We start from the raw sequence: 20950 nt of genomic DNA on the forward strand, positions 1-20950 counted from the left end.
AATAATAGATGTGAGTTAAATTTTTATGCCTTACAAGTACAAAAAAGTTTAAGAAAATATTGAATAAAGAAAGATAGACTTTTATGTTTAATGGGCTACATATTTGAGTTTCTGTTATTATCTTTTTATGATCAAATAAATATCAATCTTTTAAAAGTAATATTTGAATTTAACAACTTTTCCTATTTTTAATCAAGCACCGTATAATAAGATTTAAATAAGATATTTGTTTCTAAGGAATTGATGAAGTAAGTAAAATTTTTAAGAAAAATGCCTTAATAAATGACATTTACAGAGATAAAAGAAAAAAAAGAGAGAGATTGATACATCGTCAGCATGCACCAAAACTCATTAAGTAAAAATATAGTGATGATTGTATAACAAAAAAATATTTAAGGATCAAAGTCTAAATAAGTAAAAATCATTGGAAGAAAGAGAGAGGCAATATCTTAAGTACATCTACGTAGATTATATATTGATCGTTAAAAATAATTGTCAGACATTTCTTCATGAGGCGTGAGATGAGTATGAGAAAGAAAAAATAAAAAATTTAAAAAATTATATAAGAAAGAGATGTGAAAAAATGAAATTTGATTGAGTGCTTTGGAAAATTGATTAATAAAGATCTCAGCCTAATTTATTTTAAACATGTGGACAGAATTAAACAAGCCTTCAATACTCCATATGGTGGGTCAAAAAAGAGATTCTTTAATTTCTTCCACAACTTTCTTCTTATGATTCCCAATTATGTATTTCTCTACCACACTAAACATGGGTTAGGGTCTCTAATATAATATTTCAAATCAGACCATCGATTTTTCGTCTTTGAAGTCCAACATGACATGGTAAACCGATAATCATATGGATATAAAATAAACATTGTACATGCTAGTTTTAGTATTTATTATCTAGATATTCATGTTCTACACATTGTTCATGAAGGCATCGTATAAACCATGACTTTTTTTTTATTGGTATAGGTAAATGTTGACTTTGTTCACCTGTTTTTGAATGGCAGTTAATTATATCTTTGCTAGATGCTTGACGAAGGATATGAAATTTCAAGTAAAGCTGTATTGATAGATAAGGTCAAGGTTCCTTGGCCTTTGAAAATATTTTATATCAGATAAATATTAGAAGTAAACACAATATATAATATTGTAACCATTAGCCGGTGTATTTTTTTGGTAATATCACAGTCAACAATTTCAAATTTGAACATAAAAAATTAACATGATATATAAAATTATACAAAATTAATTTTATCTATTACTTATATATTATTTTTTGGTATAGACACATATTAAAAATGTACTCCAAAATCAAAAGATGTATAACAAAATGTTATTGCATTTTAATGTTAAAAAAAAATGTTTTCCCAATGGTGAATGTCCCAATTTTTGGTTAGTAGTATGAAATAATAGGAATGAGCACAATTACTATCCCATCCTCAAAAAGCGTCCAAAGCAGAAAAAATGAATGTAGAGTCTAAGTTATACGGTTTTATGAATTGGGTTAAATGAATGATAACATAACATGACAAGGTAATGGGGCCGTTGTTTGAAGAATCCGAATTCATTTCAGAGAAAGTGAGATGTTTAGATTGAATGATATATAGTCAACGTAAATTCTGAAAACAAAGAACACAGAAGAGGAGAAACTGTTTGAATGACGGTTGACTCAAAAAAATAAAAATGGGTTTGAATGATGTCATTGTTAGGAAAGCACTAAACAACTTCATTTGATGTTTTTGTTTTTTAAAAAACAAGCATATTAAAGTGTTATTTTGTAAATATACTTTTTATCTGAAAAAGAGCCTCAAACAATTGGATTCTAATTTTTTTTTAAAAAAAACTATATTGGATGCGTTATAAGAACTATACAATATTGTGTCTTTTTTTCTTAGGATTTTTACATAAATTTTTTTTCAATATTACGTATATATACTAAAATAAATTTTTTTAAATAAATGTCTTAATTTAAATCATATAAAAGTCAATTAAAATCAACTTTAATATTAATATACAAATCAAATCAAATGTATACAAAAATTAATTTAAATTATTTTTCATAAAAAAAAGTCAATTATAATCATCTAAATTTATCTTGCAAGTTGTAATATTGTTTTCATTTTTTTGGTTTTAGTCAAAGATATAATATTGTGCCTAAAACTTCTTGACAACTATTTATAGGTCTTTTCTACTTATGAACTCCTCGGTTTGTCCATTCATTTCTAATATGATTTTTTTTCATTGATATCTCCCTCTGATTTGAATCCCCAATAGGGGTAGCTCATAAAAATATAATTGAATGAAGCATCCAACCCAATAATTTAATGCAACCAATAGGCTTGCCTTCTAAACGCATTTAATAAAAGATGACAGTGACATAATAACAAAAATGATTTTAACATTTTGAAAAGGCCACGTCTAATATTCCACAACCTTAATTTGTCATACGGATACAACAGATGGCCGACTAAATATGTAACTATAAAAGATGACCGATTAAATATAATGATGATAACTATTGTCGGTGAAGGGACCAGCTCCATATTCTAACTTTCTTGGTCGTTTCTTTTGAATTTCTCATAAGATTGACATTATGCTAATGGGTACTAATTTTGAAATATTTCCCATAAATATGAGTCCATAATTTTTAATCTAAGACTCTTGATATTTGTAAATTATTTTTAGCCCCAATTAATCTAAGTACTTGTTTGTTTTCTCATTTTCCCAAATCATAGTAGATTCTGTGACAAAAATTAACAGTAAAGTTATGCTTGGTTATTAACAAAAGTTAAATGACAGCAATAAATTATCGATTTAAAGAATCGATTCCTTAAATTTTACAAATAGGCCCTAAATTGAGCTTGGTGAATTCATTTTAAGAATAGAGCCCTCTCAACACCTACTTTTTCCGAATTCAAATCCAACGGTTTACTATAAAAAATTAAACTCTTTACTACTTAAACGCAGACATTTATAGCATTTGAGTGAAGAAGCTCTTTCCCGAGGCTACCAAAATTTAGGCCTAAAAAGATAATTATATTATAGATTTTGTTAACTTTAACTCATAGAACTTAGATTAAATATCAATAAATAATTTTTTTATAAAAAAATACATAATTATTATATTAAAGTTATAAAAATATAATAAATAATATTTTTTAACAAAATTTTATTATTATTAATTGCTTATCCTTGTATTTAAGAACTAAAATTAACTACTCTTATATTATATTTTTACTTGTAAATAATTCAACATCTTAATTAGTTCTTAATATTTTTCAAGAGAGTTACATAGAAAAAGTTTGATGAAAGAAAAGTAAAAAAGTATCAGATAGATAAATTAAGAGAAATAGAGTTAGTCTTTAATAATAGAGATCAATCATCCTACAAGCTAATACTTATAATCCTATGATAAGTTTAAACAAAACGTATGTTATTTAACATGATATATAATTTAAATATTATATATTTTATGTACAAACTGATATAAATTAATTTTTATTATAATTTTAATTTAATCTCAGATTAGCTAAATACTAAATTATTGATCCATGTTTGTTATTATAATTAGTAAATATAATTTTATGATTATTATTATCTTGCTAAGTCATAATGAGTAAGCCACTCCTACTCATATTTACTTGAGAGTAATTGTTGCCTAAACAACATATAGAAAACATCTTAAAGAGTGATAAGAAAAATTCTCTCTGTTTTTGGATTTTCTTTCATTGGCGAGGAAGAACTTAGTCATGGATTCATTTATCCCTACCATTTCATAAATTTTAACATCTAATCTTTCTATAGCATTTGTTTATTATTTGTCACATTAAGAATTAGATTATAAATTTTTCATCACTAAATTGATTATATGGTAACAAATATGACAATGAATAAATTAGGGCGCCACCACAATCACTTGAACATAATTGATGAGAATTGCAACTGGGTCTCTAGAAACGATGCAAGGAAAAGAAATCAGAGCTATTGCTATGGCTAGATAATTCACTCATTCTTGGAAAAAACTTAAGATATCCTCTACAGATAATTCAATTCTACCCATCTATCACATTGAACCATTTTTCTCTGACAAGTTGAGGGTTTCCATCCATTTGATAATCTTCTTTAATAAGATCAAGGGGTTTTGTATCCGGCATTTCACTACGAATATAACTTACTAGTCGATCATAGGAAGTGACTGAGATATGGCCGTTTTCTTTGCATAAATCAAGAATCTCAAGGGCTAATTCCAAGTCCCCCTTTCCTTTCTGGTACTCGATACATGCAACCAGGGTAAAGGGGTTAGGTCTCCATCTCGGTCGATTTGACAACACTGCTTTTTTCATTGTCTGAACGGCTTTCTCCATATCATTATCTGTGCGATAGCCACTGGCTAAACAGTCCCATGCTCTTCCATCTAATTTCTTGCCACTATCCAAAAGCCTTCTGATATAGGCCTCAGCCTTATCCAACTGACCACATTTACAATAAACATTGATCATCAAGTTTGGAATTCTGGCATCATAATGTGTATGCTTGGATTCCCACTCATCCAAAATCTTCTCTGCCCCATCAATGTCATCCAGCTTCACTAACGAGCTTAACACACTTAGGTAACTTGAGTTATAGGAATATTTAAAACTTTTCATCCTACTCCAAAGTCGATAAACCTCGTCCTTATTCCCAATTGCAGCATACATACATAGAAGAGATTCACAGGCTTGTCTCACTGTCTTGCCTCTAGATAGGTGCTCTGATTTCTTTAACATTGCTGTCACTTTCTCAAAATTGTGAATTTTCAGATACCCATTTGCTGCAGTAGTGTACGTACACCAGTCCACAGTTGCCACAGGATCAGCTTCCATTTGCATAAGTAACTTCTCCATCCCCTTTATGTCTGCAGCGGCCACATATGCATTTAACCGAATAGTAAACGTAGGAGCATTGCAGATATCCTTCGCCTTCATTTCTTGCATCAGCCTATCTAATTTATCATATTTACCCATCTGAGCATAGAGCTTCAACATCAAATTATAACACCCAACTAAGTGCATTGGGTGCAACTCCTTAACTATTTTCATGACAGCCTCCGCTTCCTCCAAAGATTTATGATCTGCATAGCATTTCAAAAGAGCAGCATAGACCTTGAACCCAATTTTCGCAACAGGTACACCTTTAACAAAACTCTCAGCTTGTTCAAGGCCGCGAACTTTTGATATAAGGCTTATCCGTTTAGCAATGTCTCCTGGAGTCATTTCATAGTTCCTTTCATTGCTCATCCATTCTGATACCTAGCAAAAGGGGTGTTTCTATCACTTTTGACTTTAGGGGATCAAGCATAATATCACTAAGGACATTACGTAAGTAAAATTTGTTATATATTATACATTTAGTTTGATAGTAATTTATGAATTAATCTCTATATTTATAACATATATATTTTAATCCCTACATAATTGTTTCCTTATGTTTTGGTTCTTGAATTAGAACATCGTTAGTAAAAGTTACTGTTCATTTTTAATATTTTTTAACGATGATCTCAAGTGTTAAAACTTAACAAAACCCTAATATAAAGACTGGAACACAAGGTATTTAAATACATGACTAATTTATAAATTAGTATACATTTGAACCTATATTTTTCTGTACTATTTTTTTAATTAAAATTAAAATTTCAGCTAAATAATAAAGGTGAACATTTAAAGGTAGAACAATTATTTTGAATTAGAGAATAACAGCAAAGAACAATGCTTAAATTATATCTTATGAAGAAGGTAATAAAAGGAGGGAAAGGTTGGAAGTTGTATGGACCTGAAGCGCATGGGTGAAGCGACGAAAACGAGAGAGGCGAGTGATGATACATTTAAGCTCGGGTCCGGTCACGTCTTTGCCTTCTTCGATCCATTGGTTGAGAATAGGAGCCATTGGAGTGTGAGGGTCCAGAATCCTCAAAACGCGATTCTCCACACTGACCGCGCTTTCCGTCGACGTTGAGTACACTGCAACAGAGCCAAACATTTTTACAACTTTGCATCGTGTACCAATCATCATTATTGTTCCTACTCTCGTGGCTATTCCACAGTGGCTTCTCAAAACCGAATATTCAACCCTAAACCATTGCAGAGTACAGAACCTTTCTTTTCCTCTGAGCTTTTCTCTCTTTTAGCGAGCGCAATAAGGGATGATCAACAGGCCCAACTAAAAGCTTTGACCTGGACTGGAGGCCCAAAGTTATTGTGATAAAAAAACTGTCAAAAAAGGGTGTGAGAGGGATGGCTTATTCATCAACAAAATATGTTTAAGCATTATAGTACAATAAGATGAGTTTTAAACTAATATGATTATTACTGGGCTAAAAAGGCATCTGTGATTATAGAAATTGCGTCATTTTTCTTGTATATTTGACAGTGTTATTGGTAGAATAATGCTTTGTCACGAAGGCACTCTTCGCAAAGGGCCTATAAATGACATCAATTCATTTATCTTTTATCCATTTTTCGTTTCACTGGTCATTTACTATCGTTAATAAATAAGGGTAAAGACTAATGAGTAATGACATCTTTATATGTATTCAAAATGAATAGTAAAACAACCCCCGAATGTGAATAATTTAAAGAATTTGTTGACACTGAAATGGAGTACTTTCATAAGTTACATGTATATTGTAACACCCTACAATGCAGACACATGGACACTACACCGGTATGCAACGGGTGCACTCCACGGCTTAACACTATATCTGATTGATCAGTTAATGTCAGGACTTGGCGCCGAAGGTGGCACAGAGCCCTTTGGAAGCAACGTTGCAAAGGTTTCCTAGTCTTTTCATTTGGTGTCCCTCAATTTCTATTTACCACTTCTGGATCTTCCTATACCTTTCACCTGATAAACTACCCTTCGTTGTGTCAATGAAGTTTGCATGAGAGAAAGAACAATGAACGCAAACATTAGGAAGCATATTGTGTTGTACCTACTGCTTTTGGCATGCTGTATGAAGCACTTATATAGTGAGACTTGGAACAACACAAATGTAAATATCTCAAAAATTTGTTTGATTTAGAGTATTATGATTGATTTATTGTAATTTCTTTTACTTGATTATTTTGATTTTGATCCCTTTTCAAGAATCGATTCCCTCTTTTCAGTTTCTCCATGTTTTTGGAACCTCAATCCTTTAAAATATTTGAGACTTTAGTACTGGCATAGAAAAAACTACTTATTTAGACAAAAAAACTACATTTAGACAAATAAAGTAGCAAAACATAAATTATATTAAAAGTTATTTCACAAAAAATTAATATTTTTTTGTAAAATATTTGTTTAATAATATTTATCTATAAATTTTATATAAGTTTTTGGTCAAATAACTTCTCCCTTTAAACAAACACAATCTTAATGATACAAAATCTCTTGTTCTTGCTTGCAATCCAGTGTTTACCCCGGAAAAACTATAAAATTGATACCTAAAAATTCAGAAATAAGAAGCGAGGGAACAATAATGGCATTCTAGAACGATATGTACTCTTTAAAATGTACACATGTCACTGTGTCAGTAACGTGCACTCACATACTCGTTAGCAACAAGTATTCACAATACTTGATCTGGTTCTATCTACGAGGTTATATAACCCAGTCATCAACCGATCTTTACCTAAAAAGCTACACATAATTCTTGAAAATGTAAAACCAATGTACTTAGACGTACAACAGTCAATAAAACTATACGTAACGTTTGCACGGTTGTTATGCCCCATTTTGATTATCAGCACGATAAAAATGCAGCAAATTTATGGGTTCCACTTTTTCCTGAAACCAAAACAATCACAAAAAATTATCAGAACTATTAACCATTTAATTTTAAATGAAAAAGAAAATGTAGAAAATTTAAAGACCTCAAATATCTCTTCAGATTGTGAAGGGAAGTGAAACCCAGTTGAGCAATTCTGCAAAACTTCGGGACTCTTGATCCATTCTCTGCGAGCATCACATGCCTTTATTTTGAATTTGAACATCTACAAGAAGATTGGGCATCTGATAAATTCCAAATGGACTTGTTTTCTCGTACTCAAGGAAAACCAAAAGGGATTAAATGTATGTTAGGAAAGAATTATCCATGTAACGAACAAACCTGAGACAAAGAAAATTCTGGGTGCTCCACCCCATCTCCATCAATGATCATACCAGTACCCTGGCACTCTGGGCAGAATACAGTTTTTATGTCTTTTTCTATATCTTTTTCTTTTCCAATTTTGTCACCATCTGACGCAACCTTTCTCTTCACTCCCCGTCTGACATTTGGACGAACTAAACGGTTTGTGATGATCTCATATTCACACAAGATTATCCAATGTATAAGGCAGGATGTATGGAACACGTGAAATGCCTGCATGTAAGTGCCAATATAACTTTTCTATTCTGATAAATGAAATATGAACACACACAAATCTTTTGCTCAAGTTTAGAATAAGTGTACTATGAATATCATGATGTCTCAATATCTCAAGATTTTATATTATACAAGATTTAGTACGAACAAACCAATATTGCAAAAAAGATCAGAACATTAAAAAAAAATGTCTTTACCCCAGTTCTATTCCGACTGCTGCACGCTAGTCTTCTAGTCTTCAAATTCAACAGCGCTGCTACATCTTTACCAGGAAGCATTTTTTGTTGACAGATGTTACACACTTTCTCTGCTGCTAGCCGCTGCTTCCGTCTCAATTCTTTCCTGACAGCCTTGCTTGAAATGAACCTTGTGCGAAGAAGCTGATTGTTGTATTGATCTAGTGTCAATTGTGAGCTAGAATTGTTTGAATCAGAAGAATCTTCAGCAGATGAATCATACTGATTGCTCAAAGAATCACTAATATCATCAGGGTCAGACAACGACGTCTTCCCCTTTTGGCCACTTTCCCTCTCATTTTCTGATTCTGTCATAGAAGCAGATGGAAGCAATGATTTGACATCATCAATCAAACCAGACCGACCGAGATCATAATTATAAGCAAAAACTATGACCGCAAAATCATGCTCTAGAACATCAACACCACCTTGTTGACCATTATTTTCTTTTCCTAACCATTCACACCATATTCGTTTAATCCCATTCAAAGTGTAGCATTTCTCAAGGAATCTTGCAGCAATCTTCCCCAAGCCAACTTCCCTAACTGTTACATCAAAAGTTTCATCTCCAATCAGCAAATGAGGAATCACTAGCGTACAATCATCATGCAGCGCATCATCAGTTGAACATGGTTGAGCGTTTGACTGAACCATTTCATCAAACTTCACAATCGCAAGATTGCTGTCATTGTCATTGCCATTGTCATTAAACTTCAACAACCTGTTTTGGTAACCATCTGTAATTTCCAAGTCTTTATCACTTTCAGTTGAAGTATCGAAGAAAACAAGACCATCATTAAAAGGCCACGGTTTTGGTCCTAGCAGGGTAACCTTAGCGGCAGATAATCTCTCCTTATGAAGATTTCCTTTCAAGTGATCAAACAGAACATCATCGCTGTAACACGGTGCAAGACATAAAGTGCAGAAATATATGAATTTTTTCCCATTCTCACGTAATTCGACATAAGGATGCCCTTGGGATCTCACAATTTTTAGTATCTTTATTGCCGCTTGTTGCTTCAGATTTGAAGCACCAGATCTCGGAGGTCCCAATTCCAAATTTCCAGCCATTTAAATTTTTCCCACCAAAAGGTCAAATGGAAAATTTAACACCAGATAAACTTCAAGAATCAAGAAAAACGCAAATGCAACAAGTATCTCTCAGAAATTCCAAAACAACGAAACTCATAACCTTGTTTCAGATCAAGGTTTCAGAGACATTGCAAGCTCTGTTCCAAACCCTAAGAGCATAGCAGAAAATTTTCCAAGACTGATACAATCAAATTTCTTTTACATCCAAAGTTTGCACAGAGATAACCGCAGAAAGTTACTAACAACAAATGATTTGACGAACGATAAGAAATCATGAGTCAACGATCCTACTGTTGGAATTTCGAGGCTAAACAGTGAAAATAACGAAAGGCAACGAAGAAATTTCGAAAGCGTAGAAATAACCTTAAAACGCCGCCCTGAAACTAGATATTCGTGGCGTAATCGGTATAGAATTTTTCGGTAATCGAGGAGATCGTCCGCGTCGGAGGAAAGCGTTGAGAACCGTGGAGAGAATCTCATACGAACGCAAATCCTCCATTGACATCTCCATGTGTCGCAGAGAAGAAAGAATTGGAGGGTGTTTGGAAGGTGAGAAAGCAAGAGAAAGTGAGGGAAAATGAATATTGAAGAAGGAAGATGAAAAGCGTGAGCGAAAGAGAAACTAATTGTTAACAGAAATTTGAGAAACGTTTTATCACAGTTTGATTAATTAACGGATTATAGGGCGACACGGTTCTTAACAACTGCATGTGAGGAGTATGGGAGCGTATGATGGAATTCATCGCTGGCCCTTCATATTTTGTGATGAACGGTGATGATGGGGTGGTGTTGAAGCTGTTAGGAATTAGGATAAGGAAAGGTTGGAGCCAGAGCCTAATCGATTGGGTAGATTCGAATTTTGAATGCAGATTCTTTTCGCCTTTTTCTTTTCTTCCCTTCAAGTTAAGCCTACTCCCCCATTTCTTGCTTTATTATATTAATAACAATTTGGTTCCATGTTATTATCCACCAATTTGTTATGTCTCTTCCTACCTTATAAAATAAATATCATATATATATATATATATATATATGTTCACTTAAAAATATTTAATATTTTTATTTAATAGTTAATAATTTATAAACATTAAATATTTAAATGATTTTTTAACATGTATAACATTTGTATATAGCAATTTTTTTATTAAAAATTATAACATTTAATAGAATTAATACATTGAATTATGTACTTTTTAAAATACTATTACAACTTTTTTATCAAAATTTTAAAAAATTAAAATTACTCTATTATCAATCAAGATGATGCCAACTGGAGAAAAATTAATTAAGAAATAAAAACCATGTGTATCTTCATTTATACGAGCTGAAACCTGAAAGTACAGTTTCCATGGCTGGCAATTATGCTGCTTTTAATTTGTTGTGAAAATCATTTACTACCTTTTAAGGATTCAGCTTCTCAAAGACCCTAAGAAGAAAATAAAATCATTTTACACCAAATTCACGGGAATCCACATAAATGGGTCAAAAAAAGGAAACACATTTTTGTTGCTGCCCAGGATCGAACTGGAGACCTTTAGTGTGTAAGACTAACGTGATAACCACTACACCACAGCAACTTGATGTTGATTATGATTACATAAAATTGAATGTTGATTAAGAATTTTCATTCAAGGGATCGAATCGAGGCATTTTATATCTTTTAATAATCCTTCTTACATACTTCTAATTATTTAAAACAAAAAAAAAAGTATTCCACATTTTAAAAACTTATAAAATATTTAATACAAGGCCTTGCTTCTTCTGTTGAAATTGTATCAGGAAATAGGATGAGCAGCTATATATATGAATGAAATGATATTTTTTATTCTTATATGAGCATTTGGAAGAGTTTAGGGACATTTTATAAAAATAGTTTATAATTTTATAATTTATTTTAGACTTGTTCAATGAACATTTTTATATAGTTTATTGAAATAATTTTCTAACTTTATTTTAATAAGTTTTATAGAAATAAATTATATAAATTCTCATATAAAATTTATTAAATAAACGTCTGATTGATTTATTGTATCTTAAAACACTTTATTTACTTTTTATTCTCCCTTGACACATTTCTCTCTCTTTACGTGTGTGAATCCAAGACTTTTTAATACTGGAAAAATTAATTTGTTTTTCAAATGTGTAAATCACACCTTAAATTACGCTGGTCTCTCTGCACGCTTAAAAAATCAACAATAAACTAACATTCCTTGTTTTGAAATTTCAACATACACAGACCCTTGTTGCATATATTTTCTGTGCAAAGTTTTAAGTCTTCTGTACAAGTTAGAAATACAATAACTTCAAAAATAAAAATAAAAATGCAGAAATGATATTTCACACTTCATTGGGGGTGCATATACACTGTTGCAGAAGATAGAGCAATAAGAATACAAGAGAAAGAAAATAATAAATAAAATAAACAATGCAATAAAAAGAAATAAGAGAATAGAAAAAATATTAAGAGGGACAAATAAGAAAGTAAGGGAAAAGTGATAAACTTTGTAAATAATGCAATAAAAAATAGTAAAAACTATAAAATAGATATACAAATTATAATGTAAAAAAATAAAAAAATAAAAAATAAAGGTAGTTTCTTAAACTGGGTGGTAAGAGTAATCCAAACCAATTTTAGGAGAGGCTAATGTAAGAATTTAATTTTAATTCACCGTCACTTACCATTATCTAATTAATAATTTGTTGTCTTGTTTTTCTATCAGTATTCATAATTATTGGGATGAAACCTATAATATTTAGAAAAATGAGTAATGTTATGAAGAAGATTTTGACCAATTCATTCGTGAATAATTACCAGAATTGATCAGTAAATTAGTTTAGCATTTACAAAGGGACGAGAAGTGAAGCAAGAGTTGTGGGAAAAAAAAAAGGAAGATGTATGTGTATAAATATGTCGGGTGTGTGTACAGAAATAGTATGTGAAGCACAAAAAGGAGAGAAATTAACATGCAAAGGTAGCATAATCAATTGTACTAATATGGTGCATATGAGAGTTGGCGATGAGTATCATTCAAACATTTGTAGGTGCCCCTGTGAAGGCCAATTTGGTAGAGAACAAAGGCATCACCTGCATCCTACCATGTGGCTTGAAGTTTGGAGAACCCGTAAAGTCTTTTGGTACAGCTTCCATTAACGTACGCTAACAAATTTAGGAGAAGGACAAAGATCCAACATTTACATATGCATCATAGTTTTCTCCTTTTATTTCCCATTTTACCTTTTCTTTTGCTTCCTCTGAAAGCATGATTCAGATTCACTACTCATTTTTGGGAGCTCGTCATGTGTCTACCTAGTTCTTTTGTATTTTATTATATAAAACTCTATCTTGCATGTTACAATGTTACATTATTATAACTTAATAGCATGATTAAGTGGTTATAATATATAGTGAGATTGAGAAAGGGTTAAGCAATGTGCTGATAGTCATGCATATAATGCATATGGAAGTCTTTCATTACCACTTGATCATACTTTATTAGACGTGGCCAGAACTACTTGTTTTTTTAAGTTGTATTATGATAAGTTGAGAGACATCGTGAAGTCGTGATTCATGGGCGCATTCGTAATTTTTTTAATTAAATACTTTTTTAATAATTTCGCTACGTACGCTTCTGCATGTTTGATGAAAAATAATAGATTACAGGTGCGGAAACTTTGATTTTGTCAATGAAGCAACATGGGGAGGCGAGACCAAGAGGGATAACTTTCTAAACTTAATATGATTATGATTTTTTTCATTTGTTTGGCTTAAACCACTCAGATATTTAATTCAAATCCCCCCATTATTAGAAGCAAGAAAATATTTGTATGGACTCTTATTAATTCATAATCACATGGTTTAATTTTCACCACATTTATCTTACTCTTATTAAAAGTAATATAAACACACATTTTATGAATTAATCTGCTTCTTTTGACCTCTTTTTTAAACTTTTATATTGAATTAGAACCTATTTATTTTATAATTTTAGATAAAAAATATTTTTTATTTTGAATAAAATACTCTTTAGCGTGTTTGTTTATTCTTTTGAAAACATATAATCTAAAAAAATATGATTTTCTAAAATTATTTTGATTAGATTTTGAAAAAAATAATATTATAAATAAAATTTTAAATAATTTTATAATTATAACTAAAGAAAAAATAATGCTTATTTCATTAAAGTTTCCAAAAAATAAATCATTTTTTATATATTCTTAAAAAATATACTTTTAAAACATTAAAAAATAAGTCATTAATATTTTTCCTCTTTAATTACGTATGATCAATTAAAGGAGATTTTTGTTTTTTAAAATTATATATTCTATATTCGTTTTTTTCATTAACACCAAGCTTAACGCAATATGCTCCAAACATCATTAAAATAATACTGTATCAATTAGATTACTTTTACAGACTTTTCATAAATGAAAGTCTTAAATGAGTGTGTGTGTGTGTATGGACATCCTATATTTATTCGTCTTTTACTTATTATCAAAATAAAATTCTCTAATTGAATAAAATTTTCTTCACATACTTTTGATATATTTTATATTTATTTTAATTTATAAGTATCCGTGTTCTTGCTAGTTAATATATATGTTTTAAAATAAAAGAATTTATTCTTAAGTCTTTACAACAACCAAAGAGCTTTTACACGGATAAAATTCCACCATATATGAATCCTCCTTTTAAAAGCATGCGAACCCATATCTTTGTTTGATTTGATGCTTTGGACCTTTAGTTCTAAAAGCTTTGTATTCGTACACGTGATTTCATAATCCCACTCAAACTTAATGCCCCGATAATCAAGGAACCAAAAGAGTATATAACAATTTCTATCAATAATGCAATTAAATATTTATGATCAATATTCGTGTACACTAATACTAATTAAGTAGATATTAGCAAAAGTAAAATGGGAGCCATCCGTTGAAATATATGAGAGCTTATATCAGAAAAGTTGTGACCCTGCCGGCACTTGTCGCATGTGTTTCTGTTTAAGCTTGTTGACAAATGTGAAAGATTCTGATAAGTTTTTCTAACAATTTTTAAAAAATGTTCATAAGTGATTTAAGGCACTTGTGAAAAAAAATATTATAAACAAAATGTTACAAAATCTCTTTTCTTAATTCTTAGCGTAATTTTATTTATTTATTTTTTCTGTTATCAATTTTTAACCAACATTTTTAGATCATTGATTAAAAAGAGTTAAATACTACTACTACTGTTAGAAAATATTAATAATATCATTAGAGTAATGGTTAAAAAAAAAAAGAAGGATATTAACACATTTCATCTTAATAATTTCATCTGCGTATTCATTGACACTTTAGTTAGTACTCTCAAGATGCTATATTGTTGTCGTTAATCGTCATTTTTCTTCTTCTTACTACCTCAATTTTTATTTATCTATTTAGAAAGAAAATAAATTATACAAAAAATTAATTATATTATTAAATTTAATTATAAAATTTAATAATTTATTTTTAAATATTGTATTTTTTTTTTTTACTTTTGACCTAACTAAATGATATAAATATTTTACTTATTATACTTAAATTTTTATACAAATAAAAATATTTTAATAAAAAGTAATATTTAATATCAACTTAATTTATTTTTTCTTCTCGGATAAGTATAATAAGACGTAGTGTTATTATTATTTGTAATACTGGCTAGTTTTTTATTCGTTTTTCCCATAATCATTGTTATGCTGCTACCTTGCTAGTCGGCACCAGCTTCCAGAATTGCTGACCTTGGACCAATAATTACAACTTATGAAGCCAACGCTCCATGGATTTTCTGATAGGAGACTTTTGCGAATAATTAATATTGAAAGTCTAGTGATTTATAAAAAAAATGAGGTCTAATGATAAGTTTAACTATGAGCATGACAAGATTAGAAACAAAAACACAATAATTATGGCACCAGTGCTAACTAAGTAAACGCCCTCTTCCATAGCTTTACCTTCACGAATCAGTAAAATTGAATTTACTCTCAAAACAATATTAATTATTATTTTCTACTATGGAAGAGGGCCAAGAGAGCGTTTAGTTAGTTAGTTAGCACTAATACCATAATTATTGTGTTTTTGTTATCTATCTCGTCATGCTTATAATTAATCCGTGTTCCAAGCAAGTGTAACAAATTACTTTTTTTTGCATGGTGCCTCTTAATTGCCTCATATGTGTCATATCGTAACCTACATGCTGCACTTAATAGAAGCAACACACACACACACACACAATATGGCTGGTCCACTGATGTGAATATGTAACAAAAACAAAGACAATGTTACAATGGTTGCCTGATAGGGCCACATATTATCTGCAAAATACCGAGCAATTCTTTCTATAACTTTTGTCACAGTCATACCATATAATATATATCGAGCAAATTGAAGGAAAAAGGGGACAATTTTTGCCAAAAGGAAGAGAAAAAAACCAATAGGAAATTGTCTGATGGACCATTTTTTTATTCATTTATGCATGTGTTATCAATGCCTTTTATATTTAAATTAATTCAACCTTACCCAAGGATATTATAAAAAATTAACTAATCTTAATATTTAATTAAATCAAAACATATCAAGCCAATAATTCACTCACAGTTTCACACCCAACGCAACAAGGTGAGAACAGTACTCTTCTGCGAGTCGTTCTCGTCCGCACCGTTGCGAGAAACGGAAACTGGGGTCGCCAAAACACCGTCGTTTTCTTAAATCGCCACTCTCTCGCTTTCTCGTTCATTCGACCGTTTCCGTCCGTGAAACAACAAACGTAGTTAACGGTAGCAAAAAAAAAAAAAAAGTTTTTCTCTTATGAAATGACCAATACACCCACTTGCTTCTCCGTGAGGGCACGCACATGATGAATTAACGCTTCAACCGCCAGTGGGACCCAGCACAGTGGCACCAATGGTAAATAGTTGCCAAACAAATGGACGATAAGGTCCAGACAGTTATTCCATTGAATGGACCCCACTGCGTTGTACCACTATAAAATACCCAAAGGCCATTAATGGTCTCAAACAACCAAAACATACACCCACAAAAAAAAAAAATATAGAACATCCTCTGCCGCCATCAATCAATAACTGTTTTCCTCGTGCTCCGAGCTCGCCGGAACCAACATTCGCGGGGCGCGTCGACCAATTTCACTCTCACTCAAAATGCAGCGCCACCGTGTCTCCGCCGTGTTATTTGCAAGCTTCTGCCTTGAAATTGTGCTAGTATGCGCTCAAGGACAACCTGAACAGCTTGTCCTGGACCCACATTGGTACCCGGGAACCGCCACCTGGTACGGCGACCCCGAAGGAGACGGTAGCACCGGTAAGGACTAAACACTGACTCGCTGAGTTGAGTCAATAGATGCAAGTGCAATGCACCATTTTTGTGATTTGCATAAACTTAAATCATCGTAGAAGCTATAAACCAGTTACTTTGAAAACAAAAGCGTCAATCGCGTAGATTCTAACATGAAGCAACGAAACCAAACATGCTATATGAATTATTATATTATATAACGATAGAAAGTAACCATGTTGTGTGATGTGATTGTGAAGGAGGGGCATGTGGATATGGTACGTTGGTGGACGTTAAGCCGTTGAGGGCACGGGTAGGAGCGGTGGGGCCAGTGTTGTATATGAAGGGGGAAGGGTGCGGGGCTTGCTATAAGGTCAAGTGTTTAGACCAAAGCATATGTTCGAAGCGAGCGGTGACGGTTATAATAACGGATGAGTGCCCCGGCTGCCCCTCTGACCGAACACACTTCGACCTTAGCGGTGCTGCCTTTGGTCGCATGGCTGTTGCTGGCGAAAACGGTCAGCTCAGGAACCGAGGTGAAATCCCCGTCATTTACCGAAGGTAGGTACCCTTAACATTCGCTTCCTTCACTTTTCTTAACCTTGTTAAATATTCATTTTGCACTGAATTTCAATTGTCACTTTTTCGACAACAACAGGTTGTTCAGTCATTTTTTCGGTACAAGGAGGTTCAGTCTTTTTATGGAATTTAGTTTTACAGCCTGTGCAAATATTCCATGCAAAAGACAAACTAAATAAAAATAAAATGATAAAACCGTTAAAATGTTGAGTAAGGACCGTGTCTCTTTTTTGTCTTTTTCGTTACGGATGTGTATTTTAGTTTTTGACTATGACATTCCTTTAACCGTGTTGTTCAGTGAACTTTCATGGTAAATAGAATATTTTTTGGTAATACTGAATCTGAACAGTAAGTTTATATAACTTTTATTATAATAAAAAGAAATAAAAGGTATAGAATAAGATAATTCATATGATTGAGATAGATAAAAAAAATTTATAATAAGTGTTGCATAAAAGTAAAAAATATCAATGATTCATATGAACGTATACATAATAAATTATAGATTAGTTGTTAAAATTTATTCTTTTAACTTTTATTAATAATTGATTTTATTTTATTTTATTTCTCTCTAAAGTGAATCTTTGAAGAATCAAATTATAATTGATAAATAGATCCTAATATTATGTTATGTAAAATATACCCTCAAACCTCAGTGTGGTTACATTGATTTTCTTGTGCCACTGTGTGAAGAAGCAAGTTTATATAATTATGCAACAAGACATTTTTCATTGAGAAATTGCTGACTATGTCATTAAGTAATGCAGATTTCTTTTAGTAGTCGCTACTGCAGCATTGACTATAGACTTGTCCTTTTTTTTCCTTCTATTTTTGGATTAAAAAAATGAATTAAAGGGAAGGAATTAAAAAAGATGGGTTGAAGTTGAAGCACCCTTTTGTTTTGTGTACTAGAAAGGAAAGAAAAAAAAAAGTCTGAATGACCTTTGTCTGTGATTGTATTTTGGGCAGAACACCATGCTTGTATGGTGGCAAAAATATTGCCTTCCGTGTTAACGAAGGTTCCACACCCTTTTGGCTTTCACTTCTGGCGGAGTTTGAGGATGGAGATGGGGACATAGGCTCCATGCATGTACAAGAAGTATGTATATCTCTTCTGTTTGTTGATATTTATTTACATAATTTTCATTATATATTTATTCCTCAAAATCTCCAACTATCCATATCTAGAGATATATAATAGAATAGCAAAATGAAGAAAAACAGAACCCCATCAAAGTAAGAAGAGAAACCTTGAACTTCTAGTGTCCAGAAAATCGCGATGAGATTCTTAAAATATTTCAATATTCTATAGCTAGAATGTACAAATGTGCAATAGATAGTAAACTAGTAAAACATTGGATCTGGGGCAGAAGGAATTGTCATACCAGCACCACCGTGCTAATTGCAAAGATTAGGTGGCAGGAAAAATTCTAATTTAATCAATAGTTTAAATTTTTTAGAATGCTGATGCATTAAATTTTTGAAGAAAATAATTTTCAACTATAATTATTTTGCCCAATTTAACCTATTTTAGTGGCATGCTCAATGTAGTGTCCTACACCTGTTTTCCAAAAAATAAATAAAATAGCAGACAGCATGGGCATGGTTAGCGTGGACAGTTCCAAATGTTGTGGATGTCTTTTTAGATCACGTGCCAGTGCTATTTCCTTGCAGCATTAACACCTTTTGTACTTCAGATTGGAATCATTTGATTATCTACCAAAGGTTGTAAGACCCATTTCTATCTTCTTAAAAACACTATCCAGAGTGTTATCCTCATATAATGGTGCCCCTTTTCATATATCTTCTGAGCACTAAGCATGTGACATGGGACCTAAAAAGAAAATTGCATCCTCACACCCCCACAATGCATAATATCTCTTAGGTAGGTCATAGGTGCACGTGCATGGTCAACCCCAATTGGGGTTTTATGCAAAATTAACAAGCAGAATAATGAGACTGATTTTGTTATATTGTGATATTGGATATTGGTATTGGCAGGCAGGGTCTAGTGAGTGGCTGCAGATGAATCATCTATGGGGAGCAAATTGGTGCATTATTGGAGGGCCTTTAAGAGGACCTTTCTCTGTTAAACTAAGCACATCCACAGGGAGAAGCCTCACAGCCAGAGATGTTATTCCAAGTAATTGGACTCCAAAAGCCACTTATACCTCTCGCTTAAATTTCCTTCCTTAACATAGACTTTGCAACTGGAGAAGCATCCCCAAGCCCCTTCTTCGCAAAGGGAGTAATTAATAAATAAATCACCTTTTACCCAGTTAAGGATGCTCAAGTTTCCACATGGCAGACAATCTTCTTGGCATTTTAAGTTTCAACCTTGTTTACAGTGTTACCCTTAGTTCTTTATCTTTGTTTTTTTTAATAAGAAAAGTAGCCTTTGAGCGCACAATGCTATCATTGGCTTTTCTTTTCTTATTTTATTTCTTTGCTTATTGTACATCTAATTTTGTTTGTGGTGTGCAACTGTTTGTACCGGATGTTATGTAGCCCTCTCCAAAGAGGAGAGAGAGCGTGTAGTGTAGAATTGTAGAATGAGTGTATTATGATCAGTGGGATTTAAATTAATGAATTCAAAATAAATTTGAGAACCCGTGATCCGTGAACATTGTTTGCTATATTTTACTTTCCACCTTGATGTTGGGATGAACCCAGCATTGTGGTCCTCATTATGACTTTTTTTTCTTACAATTTCCATTAACAATTTATATTCTTTATCGTTAATAATAATTTAAATATTTTAGTGTTAAAGCTTTAATAATTTTCATTCGGTGAAGTATTACAGGTATAATTTAAAGAAACTAAAATTATAAATTATAAATATGTATGTATATCTATTCCTCTAGAATCTTTTTAGAGGTTTTTTTTAATCAATTCCTGTGTTAACATATGTTACTTTAGTTATAGGATTAAAAATGTGGTTAAAAATAAAAATAGCAATGAGTTACATGTAAGATGCCACATATTAAAGCACTTCAAAATCTCTCATTGGCCAATGCTAGGGAACTTTGGAGCTTTAATTTGTAAGTTCCGCAGAAGCCACAACACATGACCATCTTAAATTTGTTAACAAATGAGAAAATAAATGCTTTCCAGCTTTTCAGCAGCACAACCCTTTCTCATTGTATGAGACGGTGGTTTACGTCAACAAAATCGAGAATTCATTCATATTCGGCGGTGACTCTAGTGTGAACCATGAATTCAATGCCATAACCCAGAGCTAGCAGTGATCTTTCTTTTTGCAGAAAATGGTTGATACTTGAGTTTAAATAATGATTAATTCTAAATTCTTCTTACTTTATACTTACATATCATTTTCATCATTA

The 20950-nt window shown here is 31.7% G+C and overlaps 3 protein-coding genes and 1 non-coding gene across 6 annotated transcripts; 1 reads left to right on the forward strand and 3 right to left on the reverse strand.

The window, feature by feature from the left end:
• Window positions 1–3879: 3879 nt before the first annotated feature.
• On the reverse strand, window positions 3880–6137 carry LOC113855326 (pentatricopeptide repeat-containing protein At2g20710, mitochondrial-like). Of its 3 annotated transcripts, none has more exons than XM_027486922.1 (2): window positions 5820–6137; window positions 3880–5299 (listed from the first exon to the last, which is right to left on the reverse strand). In XM_027486922.1, exons 1-2 carry the CDS (start codon window positions 6057–6059, stop codon window positions 4064–4066), a joined length of 1476 nt encoding a protein of 491 aa, XP_027342723.1. In that variant the 5' UTR covers window positions 6060–6137; the 3' UTR covers window positions 3880–4063. The 3 variants fall into 3 exon arrangements, with proteins under 3 accessions (XP_027342723.1, XP_027342725.1, XP_027342724.1); XM_027486924.1 differs by having other exon boundaries at window positions 3900–5253; window positions 5820–6001; XM_027486923.1 differs by having other exon boundaries at window positions 3900–5292; window positions 5820–6001.
• A 1356-nt stretch (window positions 6138–7493) lies between these two features.
• On the reverse strand, window positions 7494–10393 carry LOC113854609. The gene is made up of 4 exons (XM_027485720.1): window positions 8592–10393; window positions 8137–8391; window positions 7901–8020; window positions 7494–7814 (listed from the first exon to the last, which is right to left on the reverse strand). Exons 1-4 carry the CDS (start codon window positions 9699–9701, stop codon window positions 7752–7754), a joined length of 1548 nt encoding a protein of 515 aa, XP_027341521.1. The 5' UTR covers window positions 9702–10393; the 3' UTR covers window positions 7494–7751.
• Window positions 10394–11226: 833 nt separating this feature from the next.
• Window positions 11227–11299, reverse strand: TRNAV-UAC. The gene has a single exon. It is a non-coding gene; the product is annotated as a tRNA-Val (tRNA).
• A 5595-nt stretch (window positions 11300–16894) lies between these two features.
• Window positions 16895–19893, forward strand: LOC113856289 (expansin-B3). The gene is made up of 4 exons (XM_027488043.1): window positions 16895–17054; window positions 17288–17588; window positions 18576–18705; window positions 19608–19893. The coding sequence occupies exons 1-4, from the start codon at window positions 16895–16897 to the stop codon at window positions 19800–19802; spliced, it is 786 nt and encodes a 261-aa protein (XP_027343844.1). The 3' UTR covers window positions 19803–19893.
• Window positions 19894–20950: the final 1057 nt, after the last annotated feature.

Source organism: Abrus precatorius, unplaced genomic scaffold, assembly GCF_003935025.1.
Source record: "Abrus precatorius isolate BTA unplaced genomic scaffold, Abrus_2018 Scaffold11, whole genome shotgun sequence".
Taxonomy (NCBI): Eukaryota; Viridiplantae; Streptophyta; class Magnoliopsida; order Fabales; family Fabaceae; genus Abrus; species Abrus precatorius.